Source organism: Nerophis ophidion, linkage group LG08 (assembly GCF_033978795.1).
Source record: "Nerophis ophidion isolate RoL-2023_Sa linkage group LG08, RoL_Noph_v1.0, whole genome shotgun sequence".
In the NCBI taxonomy this organism is placed as follows: Eukaryota; Metazoa; Chordata; class Actinopteri; order Syngnathiformes; family Syngnathidae; genus Nerophis; species Nerophis ophidion.
In genome coordinates, this window is record NC_084618.1 from 58,406,062 (window position 1) to 58,421,179 (window position 15,118).

At 38.6% G+C, this 15,118-nt stretch overlaps 1 protein-coding gene across 1 annotated transcript; it reads left to right on the plus strand.

Moving 5' to 3' along the window:
• The first annotated feature begins 1,341 nt into the window (after positions 1-1,341).
• ccz1 (CCZ1 homolog, vacuolar protein trafficking and biogenesis associated) lies at positions 1,342-14,493 on the plus strand. The gene is made up of 17 exons (XM_061909079.1): positions 1,342-1,505; positions 6,385-6,455; positions 6,539-6,635; positions 6,717-6,814; positions 6,880-6,973; positions 7,053-7,133; positions 7,208-7,255; positions 7,331-7,414; positions 8,945-9,120; positions 9,188-9,269; positions 9,344-9,405; positions 12,581-12,692; positions 12,866-12,899; positions 13,018-13,135; positions 13,767-13,925; positions 14,026-14,153; positions 14,237-14,493. The coding sequence occupies exons 1-17, from the start codon at positions 1,494-1,496 to the stop codon at positions 14,290-14,292; spliced, it is 1,512 nt and encodes a 503-aa protein (XP_061765063.1). The 5' UTR covers positions 1,342-1,493; the 3' UTR covers positions 14,293-14,493.
• Positions 14,494-15,118: the final 625 nt, after the last annotated feature.

Here is a 15,118-nt window from a genome sequence, read left to right on the forward strand (position 1 = left end):
ACTGCAGCTCCATGTTTTCATTTATCTTTTGTTTAATGGTCGGTGGGTGTCAAGTTAAGTATAACCCAGCAGGCACAAGACATTGATACAACGTTGATTATGCATGCATGTCATTTAAAACTCACTTTGAAACAGCGTTGCAAAATATTTGTATTTGTAAACTGAGACAACGTTGATTTTCAACGTTGCATCCACGTTGTTGGTTGGGAAATGAACAGATTTCAAAGGTCAAATCAACGTCACAACTTGACATTGAAAAAACGTTAAAAAAGCATGTTGTTTCAACGTTATGTCTGAGTTGCTCAAAGTCAGGACCTATTCAACAAGTTCTCTACGTTGTTTTAATGTCTCGTGCCTGCCGGTAAGGTACTATTCTTTTTTTCAATGTACTGAACTTGTTTTAAAATATTTTCCTACTATTTATTTGCTTAGCAATACTGTAATAGAAATGGTGATAAAAATGCTCTATTCATGATACTGTATTATAATACAGTATATTCTTATTATTTTAGACTGTGCAATACTGATATAAATGATTATTTTAAAAAAGCTAATATGATAATGCATTATGGTGTAGTATTTAAATTAGTATAATAAATAATATAATGATATTTCTAGCCATTTATTTCAGACCAAAAGGGATCCATATTGCAGTAAAAACAACATATTTTTAACATATTTTTATTATTTTGAAAATATACAGATAATGTGATATGACTGTCTTTTTAATAGATTATGTATTTATCCACCCATCCATTTCCTACCGCTTATTCCCTTTGGGGTTGCGGAGGGCGCTGGTGCCTATCTCAGCTACAATCGGGCGGAAGGCGGGGTAAACCCTGGAAAAGTCACCCCTCATCGCAGATTATGTATTTAATTATACAGAAAGAAAAAACCAACATAAAAATAGAGTGCGGTATTCAGTAGGAACCATATGTTGCAAGGCCTGGGTTTCTGCACGAGCAGCTGACAGATGACATCAACCAGCGTTGCCAGACAAAGGGACATTTCACTCTCTATAATCTACTTTCTCAATCCAAAATGCATGATAAATGTAATGATCAATAAAAGGCTATAACAAAACAAACAAGAAACAGTACATAATGCACTGTGGATGTTGTTTGTTTTACTTGTGTCTTTGCAGCCAGGTGGAAATGCTGTTCTGCTGCTGGTCGCCTAGCTTTTTCTCGAATTATATTTATTGTAAGGCTGTATTATAAGCCATAATAGTACTGTAGGTGGTATTTTATTAAGGTATACGATAGTCTTGCGTAACGTCGAATCGGAAAACACGAAATGTTCGCTAAAATGCAATAATGTTTAGCTACTAGTACGATAGTTTGTCATTCACCGTCTGGCAACGGTGCGTCGAGCTGTCAAAAGCAGGAAGTTAACAATGTGAAGCTTCTTTCGGGTTTTTTTTTCGTTCCCTCCTCTTTAATTTGTTTTCCACCCTGTGTGTCAACACAACGTGCACATGGACCCGTAAGTTTATGCTGTGTAAGGTGAGTCTTTTTGTCTGTTTTTTAATGTTTCCTTTTAAGGGCTTTAGCTACCTTGTCGACGCAAACCGGAAGCGCATATTAGCGAAACTAGCTTTTTGCTAAGTAGTGTCTTCTGTATGCTCATTTATTTAGCTCAGCTGGTGGCTTGCTAACTCTTTGTTTTGCTTTGTTAAGCGAACTTACAGTTGCAGGAATATAATGCAAACTTCGAAGCCGTCCTGAAGTCGTTTTCCATGGCTTCCCCGACTTCGACTGTGGATAGGTGGAAGGAATACTTTGAAGACCTCCTCAATCCCACCAACACGTCTTCCTATGAGGAAGCAGTGCCTGTGGAGTCTGTGGTGGACTCTCCGATTTCTGGGGCTAAGGTTGCCGAGGTAGTTAAAAAGTTCCTCGGTGGAAAGGCCCCAGGGGGGGATGCGATCCGCCCGGAGATCCTTAAGGCTCTGGATGCTGTGGGGCTGTCTTGGTTGACAAGACTCTGCAGCATCGCGTAGACATCGGGGGCGGTACCTCTGGAATGGCAGACCGGGGTGGTGGTTCCTCTCTTTAAGAAGGGGGATCGGAGGTTGTGTTCCAACTATCGTGGGATCACACTCCTCAGCCTTCCCGGTAAGGTTTATTCAGGTGTACTGGAGAGGAGGCTACGCCGGATAGTCGAACCTCGGATTCAGGAGGAACAGTGTGGTTTTCGTCCTGGTCGTGGAACTGTGGACCAGCTCTATACTCTCGGCAGGGTTCTTGAGGGTGCATGGGAGTTTGCCCAACCAGTCTACATGTGCTTTGTGGACTTGGAGAAGGCATTCGACCGTGTCCCTCGGGAAGTCCTGTGGGGAGTGCTCAGAGAGTATGGGGTATCGGACTGTCTTATTGTGGCGGTCCGCTCCCTGTACGATCAGTGTCAGAGCTTGGTCCGCATTGCTGGCAGTAAGTCGGACACGTTTCCAGTGAGGGTTGGACTCCGTCAAGGCTGTCCTTTGTAACCGATTCTGTTCATAACTTTTAAGGACAGAATTTCAAGGCGCAGTCAAAGCGTTGAGGGGTTCCGGTTTGGTGGCCGTGGGATTAGGTCTCTGCTTTTTGCAGATGATGTGGTCCTGATGGCTTCATCTGGCAGGGATCTTCAGCTCTCACTGGATCGGTTCGCAGCCGAGTGTGAAGCGACCGGAATGAGGATCAGCACCTCCAAGTCCGAGTCCATGGTTCTCGCCTGGAAAAGAGTGGAGTGCCATCTCCAGGTTGGGGAGGAGACCCTGCCCAAAGTGGAGGAGTTCAAGTACCTAGAAGTCTTGTTCATGAGTGGGGGAAGAGTGGATCGTGAGATCGACAGGCGGATCGGTGCGGCATCATCAGTTATGTGGACGTTGTACCGATCCGTTGTGGTGAAGAAGGAGCTGAGCCGGAAGGCAAAGCTCTCAATTTACCGGTCGATCTACATTCCCATCCTCACCTATGGTCATGAGTTTTGGGTCATGACCGAAAGGATAAGATCACGGGTACAAGCGGCCGAAATGAGTTTCCTCCGCCGGGTGGCGGGTCTCTCCCTTAGAGATAGGGTGAGAAGCTCTGCCATCTGGGACAAGCTCAAAGTAAAGCCGCTGCTCCTCCACATCGAGAGGAGCCAGATGAGGTGGCTAGGGCATCTGGTCAGGATGCCACCCGAACGCCTCCCCAGGGAGGTGTTTAGGACACGTCCAACCGGTAGGAGGCCACGGGGAAGACCCAGGACACATTGGGAAGACTATGTCTCCCGGCTGGCCTGGGAACGCCTCGGGATCCCCCGGGAAGAGCTAGACGAAGTGGCTGGGGAGAGGGAAGTCTGGGCTTCCCTGCTTAGGCTGCTGCCCCCGTAACCCGACCTCGGATAAGTGGAAGAAGATGGATGGATAATGCATTATCCACAGCTACAATCTACAGTATGGTCATTTGTTATGAGTTTATAACTCTATTTGACAGTTTATAACTCTATTCTCCTTCAAAAGCGCACTAAAACGACACCTCCAGGCAACTTCAACCCTAAACTAACACTCTCCCCCCTCCACATCCCACCTCCTTGGATTGTAAATAATCAAATGTAAATAATCATATGTATATACTTGTTGTAAGCACAATACCTACGGCGCGCATTTTGCAAATTTAATGTCAAATCAAATCAAATCAAATGTTTATTAGATTCATCACTATACAGTGTACATCCACGACAAAACTACTGACTAAACTACTACTACAACTTGATTTACTATTTATAAAATATAATAATGTAGGGTTACCTGGAACTTGAAATAGACCACCCGGCCTGAATCCACACTTGGTAATAGTTTAGTCAGTAGTTTAGTCGTGGATGTACACTGTATAGTGATGAATCCAATAAACATTTGATTTGATTTGACATTAAATTTGCAAAATGCGGTTGCGCGCCATTGGTATGGTGCTTACAACATACTTGTTCTTATGCTTTCTGAATTCACTATGTTCACTACTTGCTGTAAATATCCTACCAAGTCAGACCTACACTGTTTCAATGTTCATTTCTCTGACGATGCAATTGTTGATGACTGAAGTGCTGATTTCCACCAAACCCTCCTCATCCCACCCCCCGGATTGTAAATAATGTAAAAAATTCAATGTATATACTCTGATGATTGATGACTGTATTATGCTGATAGTATGTATTTGGACCATGTATTGATTTACAATTGATTAAACAAGTTGAAAAACTTATTCGGCTGGTACCATTTAGTGGTCAATTGTACAGAATATGTACTGTACTGTGCAATCTACTAATAAAAGTTTCAATCAATCAAAAAAAGGTTTCCAAAGTGTGGCCTGGGGGCCACTTGCTGCCCGCAGCTAACTTTTTAACGGCCCACGGTTCATTCTAAAAAAAATACTTTTACAGAAAAGTGAGACAAAAGAGCAAATTGGTTTAATGTAACAAGAAAAAGTTGCAACGTTGACTCTACAAACACAAAGCTGTCATGCAGGCTGTTTTTTTTATTTTCTTTCTTTCTTTTTCTTTTTTCACCGTTCAAAAAAATAATAATGAATCAAAATCTTATTGATTGATTGAATTGAATGAAACTTGTTTTAGTAGATTGCACAGTATAGTGCATATTCCAAACAATTGACTACTAAATGGTAACACCCGAATAAGTTGTTCAACTTGTTTAAGTCGAGGTCAACGTAAATCAATTCATGGTACAAATATATACTATCAGCATAATACAGTCATCACAAAAGTTAATCATCAGAGTATATACATTGAATTGTTTACATTATTTACAATCCCGGGGTGGGATGTGGAGGGGGGATTGGGTGGGTTGGGCCGGGGGGAGTAGGTTTGGTTGATAGCAGCACTTCAGTCATCAACAATTGCATCATCAGAGAAGTGGACATTGAAACATTGTAGGTCTGACTTCGTAGGATATTTACAGCGAGCAGTAAACATAGTGAGATCAGAAAGCATAAGAACAAGTATATATACTTGATTATGTACATTTTATTATGTACAATCCAGGGAGGTGGGATGTGGTGGGGGGAGGGTGTTAGTCAAGGGTTAAAGTTGCCTGGAGGTGTTCTTTTAGTGCGCTTTTGGAGGAGGATAGAGATGCACTTTCTTTTACACCTGTTGGGAGTGCACTCCATATTGATGTGGCATAGAAGGAGAATGAGTTAAGACTTTTGTTAGATCGGAATCTGGGTTTAACAAGGTTTGTGGATCAGTGTTGTTGTGAATTATTGACATAAGCAAGGCTCCAATTACTTCACAGCAAGTATTCAACTTTAAAATATTGTAGGAGGAAAGTGTGTTTGCCGAATAAAAAACTAAGTTTTCTTTTATAAAAAGGGCATACCGAACAAACAAAGCAAAATATTATAAACATAATAATCTAGATAGATCTGAAGTTGATCTAGTGACATAAGTGTTGAAAGTTTTTTTTTTTTTTTTTAAATACATATGATTTATTTATGAGTGGAGCCCTATTGGATCCCCAATTACTTTAGTAGGATTTTTAAAAAACTGACATGACTCCAAAAATAATAAACTAAATTAATTGTTGTTATGAATGATTTTTAAGGCTCCAATTATTTCACATCAAATAATAATAATATAAATAAAAAAGGATTCGATTTACATAGCTATATCTATACACTAGACATTCAAAGCACTCACAAGGAAGTGAAAACCCATCGCTCATTATCTCCACATTCACACTTTGGTGGTAGTAAGGTACATGTGTAGCCTCAGCTGCCCTGGGGTATAGTGAAGGACGCATGGCTGTCAAGCATGGCCGCCGAACATTTATACACATTCATACACCAATGTGAGCAGCAAGGGTGAAGTGTCTTGCCCAAGGACACAACGGCAATGACTTGGATGGCAGAGGTGGGGATCGAACATGGAACCCTCAAGTTGCTGCCACTCTACCCACTGTTACAAGCTGTCTTGCTTAGAAAATTTTAGGGGGGTTAATATTGCATATTTTGTGTTCATGCCATAAAAACAGGGTTGTCTTTGACAAAAAGGGCCTAAAACATGGGAAAAAACTTCATATTGACAGATAGGCCTAAAGTTGCTCTAGATATTTACTGTAAGCATTGAATACATAAATTTGAAAAAAAATCTACAATTTAGGTTAAAAAAATAAATTATATTTTGATTTGGTTTGGAAAATAAAAAAACGCATGCTTTAATTTTTCAGTGTGTGGCCGTGTGTAGAAATAGCTTGGACACCTTTTGTTTATAAGATAGTTTTTATTAGAATTTAAAATCCCGCCTTCTATTACAACGGTCATCAGCCTATCTTTATTTTCCTACTTGTAATAATCCTATAAATGATAACTAAGCGTAGATCATTTTTTACTTTTCCTCCTGTAGGCAAACGGCATGCTAGCCAAACAATCGTTAAAAGAAATCAAGACAACCGTGACACTGATGCTGATGATAAGGTAAAAACAGTTTGTATTTAAATATGCAATGCTATTGTCAATATTTTAAATGTGCTATTACTTTGTCTTGTTGTTCTTTTTAGCCCCAGGATGGCATCAGGTATGCAAGAGAAGCAGTACACTCCTTCTCTGCTCAATTTCTTCATTTATAATCCCACGTTTGGACCACGGGAAGGAGAGGTGAGCCTGTATTTGTATATTATGTATCTTTTTATATATCTCGGTGCTCCATATTTCTGATAATGTGTTGCGTTTTTTCAGGAAGAGAAGAAAATACTGTTTTATCACCCCAGTGATGTGGAGAAGAATGAGAAGATCCGAAATGTCGGCCTCTGTGAAGCTATTGTTCAATTCACCAGGTAGTCGTAATAAGAACTGTGCTTACTGTGGAGTAAGAGCTCACTTGTGTGCGTCATGTTTCTAGAACGTTCTGCCCAACCAAACCAGCAAAATCCCTGCACACTCAGAAGAACCGGCAGTTTTTCTTTGAGCCTGAGAACAATTTTTGGATGGTCATGGTAACCTTTTTTTAAGATTTTTTTCTAATCGTTTTTTTTGTTTTGTTTTTTTAAATAAACATGTATTTTTATTTCCTAGGTGGTTCGAAACCCGATGATTGAAAAACCCAATAAAGATGGAAAACCTCCCACGATAGAGTATCAAGAAGAGGAAATACTTGTAAGTGCTGCCTCTTTCTCTAAATACGCAACTTCAACGTACAACATATTTACGATGCAGCCTTTCGTCTGTAGGACACAGTGTATGGTGCAGTGGTAAAGCAATGCTACAGCATGTACAAGGTACACACTAGTATGTTTTCAAGAATCTTACCTGAAACCACCACATTTTGAGCGATTACTTTCAATATGCTGCAGCTTTTCAATGGTACCTTCAGTAGAGCCATGGAGGCCGGCGGAGTGGAGCTGCTAATTCCGAAGCTTGAAAAGTTCTTCTACAGGGTAAAATTTTAGTAATGTTTATATATATTTTTAAGGCTTATTGTTTTACCATCTTAGGGTGCACTGCCATTCCTAGACCAACTGTTTTGTACTATAGCATATTTGGCATTTAACCAGGACTGCAGCTATCAATTATTGCAGCAATTGAGAAAACTATTAATTAAATTGTTCGATTAATCGGGTAAAACATACTTTATAGCCTCAATGTGTATTTTAGAGAAATTACCGGTAGTTGAAACAACAATTGTTCTGTTTGCCATTGCCTTCATTTTTTTTTTCCAATAAATAAACATTATTAACATTGAAATTTAACTTTTAATGTGTGTATAATGAAAATATATATTTTTTTAAACTGTCCACTGTTCGCCGGCAAACAGATCATAGCCCTCTGTATGCTCCACTGCAGTGGCTGTGCAGAAACTATGTCGACATACTTAAAGTTCCAGGTGCTCCATACGGTCCGGATTTAATACATTTTTATAATTTACACTCTCTAAGCAATTCATCAAAGCAACAAAATATTATAAATGATATTATATTAATATATACTATAATAGTAGAAACTTTTTTCTCATCCATTAATCATTGTAGCTTATATTTAACATCTAGTTGTTTTTTTTATACTACCCAAGCATGTTTTTAATCTGGTAACCCTAAAATTTTGTACTTTGGTAATTCATTTTCCTTAATTCCAAAAAAGTCAATCAAACAAGAAAAAAATCACAATAAGTCAACACATGTGGAACATTGCTGTAAAGCATCCAAAAGTGCTTCCAGTGCAATCCAGATTGCTCCAAACATAAAACGACCCTCTTTATTTTTGTTTTTGGAGCTTTTTTTATCAGAAGGCTCACTGGTATCTATGAGTGACAAAATGTAAAGTGCTTATTCATTTGGTGCCACAGGAGGGGTGTCAAAAAATGTTTAGATTTTTTAATGAATTGCGATTCTTATTTGTAACGATTCTTAATCAGTTCAAAAGTGATTAAAAACGATTTTTTTAAATTATTATTATTATTATAATTTGAAAATATGTCCTGTCCACTGCGATGAGGTGGCGATTTGTCCAGGGTGTACACCGCCTTCCGCCCGATTGTAGCTGAGATAGGCACCAGTGCCCCCCGCGACCCCAAAGGGAATAAGCGGTAGAAAATGGATGGATGGATGTCCTGTCAAGCCACTTTATTAAATGTTTGGGTAGATTATTATTCAGTTTTTATAAATCAGTTTTCTTTCAAGTAATATAGAAATTTATCAGAGCTTTTATGTATTTTATGGAGGAATGTAGTTAGTCATAGAAGTGGAACCCAATGTTATTTCAAAAAGTATTCCTATTGAATGGACAATTGTTTTCAATAGAAAACGTTACCTCCAATAATCAAATTGAATTGAATCGTGTGGTGCCCAAACATTCTAAGCCCTGACATCCAGACCCGACTATAAGACGCCTGTATTTTTTTGTATAGAATTTTTGTTTTATATATAATATATGTTGTTAATATGTACATGTTTTTGGATTGCACACTCCAGTATCTGCAGACTCTCCACCTGCAGTCATGTGACCTGCTGGACGTATTTGGAGGCATCAGTTTCTTCCCACTGGACAAGATGACGTATTTGAAGATCCAGTCGTTTGTCAACCGAGTGGAGGAGAGCCTGAGCCTCATCAAATACACAGCCTTCCTGTATAATGACCAGCTCATATGGTAACAAGATCACAAGTTTAGTGGTTCACACGTGGTCTTTACAGGTGTTAAATTGTCGTGTTTGCAGGAGTGGCCTGGAACAAGACGACATGAGGATCCTGTACAAGTACCTGACCACTTCACTGTTCCCCAGGCACTCTGAGCCAGAAGTGAGGGAGGGGCACTGAGGATGTTGTGAATACACATTTTGTAGACTCGTTATTAATATTCATATTATATTTAGCTGGCTGGGAGGGACTCTCCACTGAGGCCAGAGATTGCTGGCAATTTGTTGCACTACGGGAGGTGAGTTTTATAAAGTCCTGTAATCCATTTGCATTCACTGGCCAGGACATTATGTACAGTATACCTGCACAATTTAATAAGGACCTTCAGAAGAGATAGAGTATGTATACAAACGTAACAATTCTCAGTTTTATAATGGCTTTATTTAATCTACATGAGAGGACTCTGCAAACTAACAATCAAAATTGTTTTGCTTTTTTAAGCAGATTAGTACATTGGTAAATTAATAAAATGCCGACGTAGTACGCTGATTGGTTAAAGAAACAGCCTCATTGCTGATATACTTTAAAGGGGAACTGCACTTTTTTGGGGAAATTATGCCTATCATTCACAATGATTGTGAAAGACAAGAAGACGGATGTATTTAGTTTCTAATCCATTCAAACTCTTAAATAAAAGTTTGCTTACAATGGAGTCAATGGGAGGTCCTTATGCTGCCTATAAAGCCCTTTAAATACCCATCCAAAAACTGCCAACAATACTCCACTTACATTTCGTGACCTGATAATTAACCAAGTCTTAGTGATATTATTACTATAAGCTCTAACACAGACAAATAATTTATAGTGGCACCGTGATCACAGAGAGCTAACCTGCTTGTGCTGCTATATTGACATCATCAGGTGGTGATCTGTCTGCTTCCTTGCCTCATAGCTCGGGAAAGTTTTTTCCAGATCACAAATATTTTCTCTCACCTTGATAGTATGTGAAGTGAAGTGAATTATATTTGTATAGCGCTTTTCTCAAGTGACTCAAAGCGCTTTACATAGTGAAACCCAATATCTAAGTTACATTTAAACCAGTGTGGGTGGCACTGGGAGCAGGTGGGTAAAGTGTCTTGCCCAAGGACACAACGGCGGTGACTAGGATGGCGGAAGCGGGAATCGAACCTGCAACCCTCAAGTTGCTGGCACGGCCACTCTACCAACCGAGCTATGCCGCCATGTAAAAGGATTATGACATAATTCGACAAAATGGTCAACTTTGGCATCCAATTTAGACCCGAAAATGGCGAGAAAGGCACGAAAAGACGCTTTGTTCCACCACCCTATTATCTATGAAAGAATTGCAAGTCATTCTTCATCCAAACAGGACTATATCAATATCTTAACAGTAGGCATCCCAGTGACAGCAAGCATTGTACAGTCAGTGATATAGCTGTATCGGTATTGTAGATACCACAGTATTACGGTTTCAAAATCTTCCCAATAATGCTGTGATGTGTGCAATATCAAACGAAAACTTGGTATGTAGTTTTTTTTTTGTGGCACTTTTGCTTTGCCAGGTCTGATCATAAACAACATCTCCCAGAATCCTCTGCACAACACAGGATGGCAATGAGGTGGCTTGGAGCGCTGTTAAGGAGAGCGAGGCGAAGCAGGACGAGAAGAGAAATTTATTTTTCAAAACTTTTTGAGCTATTTTCCTAACAAACCGACAAACCAACACTGGCAAAAACATAATCTCTGTGGCGGAGGTTATAAAGTGCGCCACATTCCAATCCAAAACAGACTCAGTCAATGCAGACCAAGCGGAGGGAAAGCAACTGCTTCACACATGATAAGCTACCATCACCCGATGAAGACGCAAATACCTCAAATTGTGGGGTATTTTACATTATTAAAAGTTAAAATGTGAGTTAACTTTTTGGAGAAATTGCATTTTCCAAACGTATATACAAAATGTCCACTGTAGAGGACTGAGAAAGTAAAAGTTTAGAGACACAGTGGATGTTCTTGCACAATTATTTGCACTTAAAAATCCATGTTGTAGTAATAAATACGAATGAAAAATTTTAGCATTATTTTTATGTTCAATTACGGTAAGTGTGTTTATTCGAAATATTCCTGACACTTCATTTTGCACATTATGGCTATTTGTTTATTTTTTTGGAAATATGTCAGAGTGGTATTTTACTGTGGCCTTAATACCATGATAATGTTGTACCCAGATATTTTGATACCGTTACATCCCTAGTAAGTGATGTTTTTTTAGGTTTGTTGGCTCTTGTGAGGTTTGTAGTATGTAAAGGTAATTTATGATGTTGTCAAAGAAAAAAAGAGAACGGTGTGATGCGTTTGTTGAGTTGAGTTGAGTTTGAGTTTTTCGAACATGCAAGCATACAATATGATACATAACAATTTCCAGTTTCTTTTTTCAACATGTTCGAAAAGGAGTAGGAAGAAGCAGAGCTTATATAATCCTACCCCTTTTCTTTTACATAACAGTTGCTAAAACTTTTGTTCTCTTCCTGTTCTCATATTCAATATACTCCATAGGTAATCCCAATAAAAAAATAAATAATAATTGGTGAAGTAAGTTATATTTCATATGATGAGATAAATAAGATTATTTTAAGAATTAATGAATGGATGAAATACATTCAGAATGTTCTAATCATGGTTCTTCTTTGTACTATGTAAACACTTTAAGTTTGAAGAGTTTCTTGAAGTGGATCATATTAGTACATTACTTGATTGCTTTGCCTAAGCCATGCCATAATGTAATTCCACATACAGTTTTACTGACGGTCTTAAGTGTTGTACGTGCGTACAAATGTTTTAAATTACTTTTTTCTCTTAGATTATACTCTCCTCTTTTTTTTTGAAGAATTGTTGTATATTCCCAGGTAGCAGGTTATAGTTTGCTTTGTGTATAATTTTAGCTGTTTGCAAATTCACTATGTCGTGGACTTTGTGAAATGATTACGCCGCTGTATGCTTAAAATTTGTAAAATGCGTAAATATTACATGTTGTTATGAAGCGACTCCAATATGCTCTATTGTAAGCAGAGTTTTGATCACATTTATTTAGAATGCATAAAAAAATAAAAACATATGTGATCTTGTTTTATATAAGGATTGTGAATTTTATGCACAATTCCAAAAAAGGGCACTTTCCCTTTAAGTATAGCGTTCAACAAAGAGAGCACAGTCTACCAAGTCAAAGGTTTCTAGCAGCATTTACGCTTTGTGATATCTCGCTTCCTGTTATGTAACTAAGTTGGAAAAAAATAAAAAAAATATACATGGATGTTTTCCGTCGGTTAAAAGCTCGAAATGTAAGTTTTGATTATTTTTTAATTAATCGCCCAGCCCTAAGAAAAGACTTGAATTTAGGTTGTAAATGTAGGTCCGTGCTTCTCTCTTTAAACTTTACACACCTGTCCTGACAGGTTCTTGACAGGACCTTCTAATCTCAAAGATCCTGAGGCCAAGTTTCGTTTCCCTAAAATATTTGTCAGTTTAGAGGATGGCTATGAGGAGCTGCATCTGATTGTTTATAAGGTAAGCAAGAATTTTCACATACATTTAGTCTATTTAGCATAGTTTTTTTTCTTTGTATGTTAGAATGATTGGAAATGGTCGTTATTAACTGTTTTGAAGATTTAACTGTTTTCTTTGTTGTTGTTTTTTTTTTAAATTTAATATATAATTGTTTCATTTTCACCTTTTTCCAGGCGATGAGTGCTGCTGCCTGCTTCATGGTCGACGGTAATCGTTTGCCCTGCCTAACTTTCCCCTGCTTGCTAGCTTATATTTAACATCACCAGCTCAGTAAAATATTTATTTTCTTTTAACGTCTTTCCTGTCGTTTCCGCTTTCCATGCAGCTTCTGTGGAGTTGACAAGAGACTTCTGTGAGCAGTTGGATGGATTAGTGGGCCCGCAACTCACCCTGCTGGCGTCTGATATATGCGAGCAGTTCACCATCAACCGCAGGATATCAGGGTCAGTTGGGCTTTGATTGCATTCTCGTTTTGAGTCTGTTCACTAAAAGCAGTTATGGTGTGTATGTAATTTTTTTATTTATATCCTATTTTTATTAAGCTAGGGATTGTTTTGTGACTAATGTGACACAGTTTCCACACTATAAGCTTCCATAATATTTGGCTTCAGATATATTCGGGACTGTAATCCAAGCATCCAAGGATGGACTATAGAGAAGAATCCACTAAATGTCCTGAATTCTATGTCTGCCGCCTATCCCGATTTTGTAAACTGCGTCAGTAACTGCATCCTCAGCTGGCTTGTCCCAATGGCTATAATCCTCTAAAGTGACGTATCTTGGTGTATAATTTATAAATGCTTGACCCACTGCGCCTATTTTAGCTACCATTCAACAAACTGGCTGATGCTGAGACTACTGTAAAGCTTCAGTTTGGTGGGCAGTGTGTGCTTACACAATCTACTGTTTCAGAGAAAATTTGCAAACTTGAGTCTTTAGCATGAAATGAGGTACTGTAATTAATAAAAATCAAAGCGGCGTGGCATATTTCAGATTTCACAGCTGCTAGCAAATGGATAATGTTGCACTCAGAGTTCCGTGTGCTTACATTTGTTGTTATGTGTGTCCATGTAGGCCAGAGAAGGAGCCCCAGTTTAAGTTCATCTACTTCAACCACATGAACCTGGCAGAGAAAAGCACGATACACATGAGGAAGACGGCCAGTATCTGCCTCACTTCTGTCCACCCTGACCTCATGAAGATCTTGGGGGACATCAACTGTGACTTTGCCAGGTTAGGGTGTACTTGATCTGGTCAGCACAAATGTTTCATTGACATAAAGTGGTGCTCAAGTGATCTGCACAAGTTGTTATATTTTGTTTGTGCATTTCAGAGTTGATGAAGATGAAGAAATCATTGTGAAAGCAATGACAGACTACTGGGTTGTTGGCAAGAAGTCAGACCAGAGAGAACTTTATGTGATATTAAATCAGAAGAATGCTAATCTGATTGAAGTTAATGGTATGTCTGCACTAGGCCTGTGTTAGATCAAGCTGAGGTGAGTATCTTTTTATAAATAACCTTATGCTTTTGCACTTGTGCAGAGGAGGTTAAAAGGCTTTGTGCGACGCAGTTCAACAACATCTTTTTCCTGGACTAGTGGAATGGACACAAAGACTCTTTGACCACACTACAAACTTGTCAGTGTTGTAGGGAACCACAGCAGCATTTGTGTAATGCAATAATTGCATTGTAAGAAAAAAAAAAAAAAAGCTTTCTCACCTTAATTTTTAATTTAACCTTTACAATGTAATGTACTTTTGTAATTAAGTGTATAAAAAATCCCTCTGTGTGTACTTTATCATTTGTCTGCACATAACTTCTTGTGTTTCTTATCATGAAACATTGTTGTTTATATGTCTCAAACCGGTGTGCATATAACTGCTATTTCTGGTTACATAGCTACTAGTTTTCAGTTTTTAAAAAGGATGTCATGTCAAAAATCCTTGTTTGTAAACACTACATTTGAATAAATTATGTAGTTATTTTACACAAAAAGCCTCTTTATTTATTACATCTGACTCGTTATGTATTATACTACTATGATTTATACTATATTACTTTGTGAAAAAAAGGCTTTATGTACATAAGATTTTTAGTAAATAACCGTCCATCCATCCATCCATGTTTTACCGCTTATTCCCTTTGGGGTCGCCTATCTCAGCTACAATCGGGCGGAATTCGGCGTACACCCTGGACAAGTCGCCGTCTCATCGCAGGGCCAACACAGATAGACAGACAACATTCACACTCACATTCACACACTAGAGCCAATTTTTAGTGTTGCCAATCAGTTTATTCCCAGGAGCATGTCTTTGGAAGTGGAAGGAAGCCGGAGTAAAAAAAAAAAACCGGGGTGAAAAAACCCGGCGCCTGTGAGAGCTAGACCGGAAGTGGAAGAATCGAAGAACCAATCAGAAGTCAAT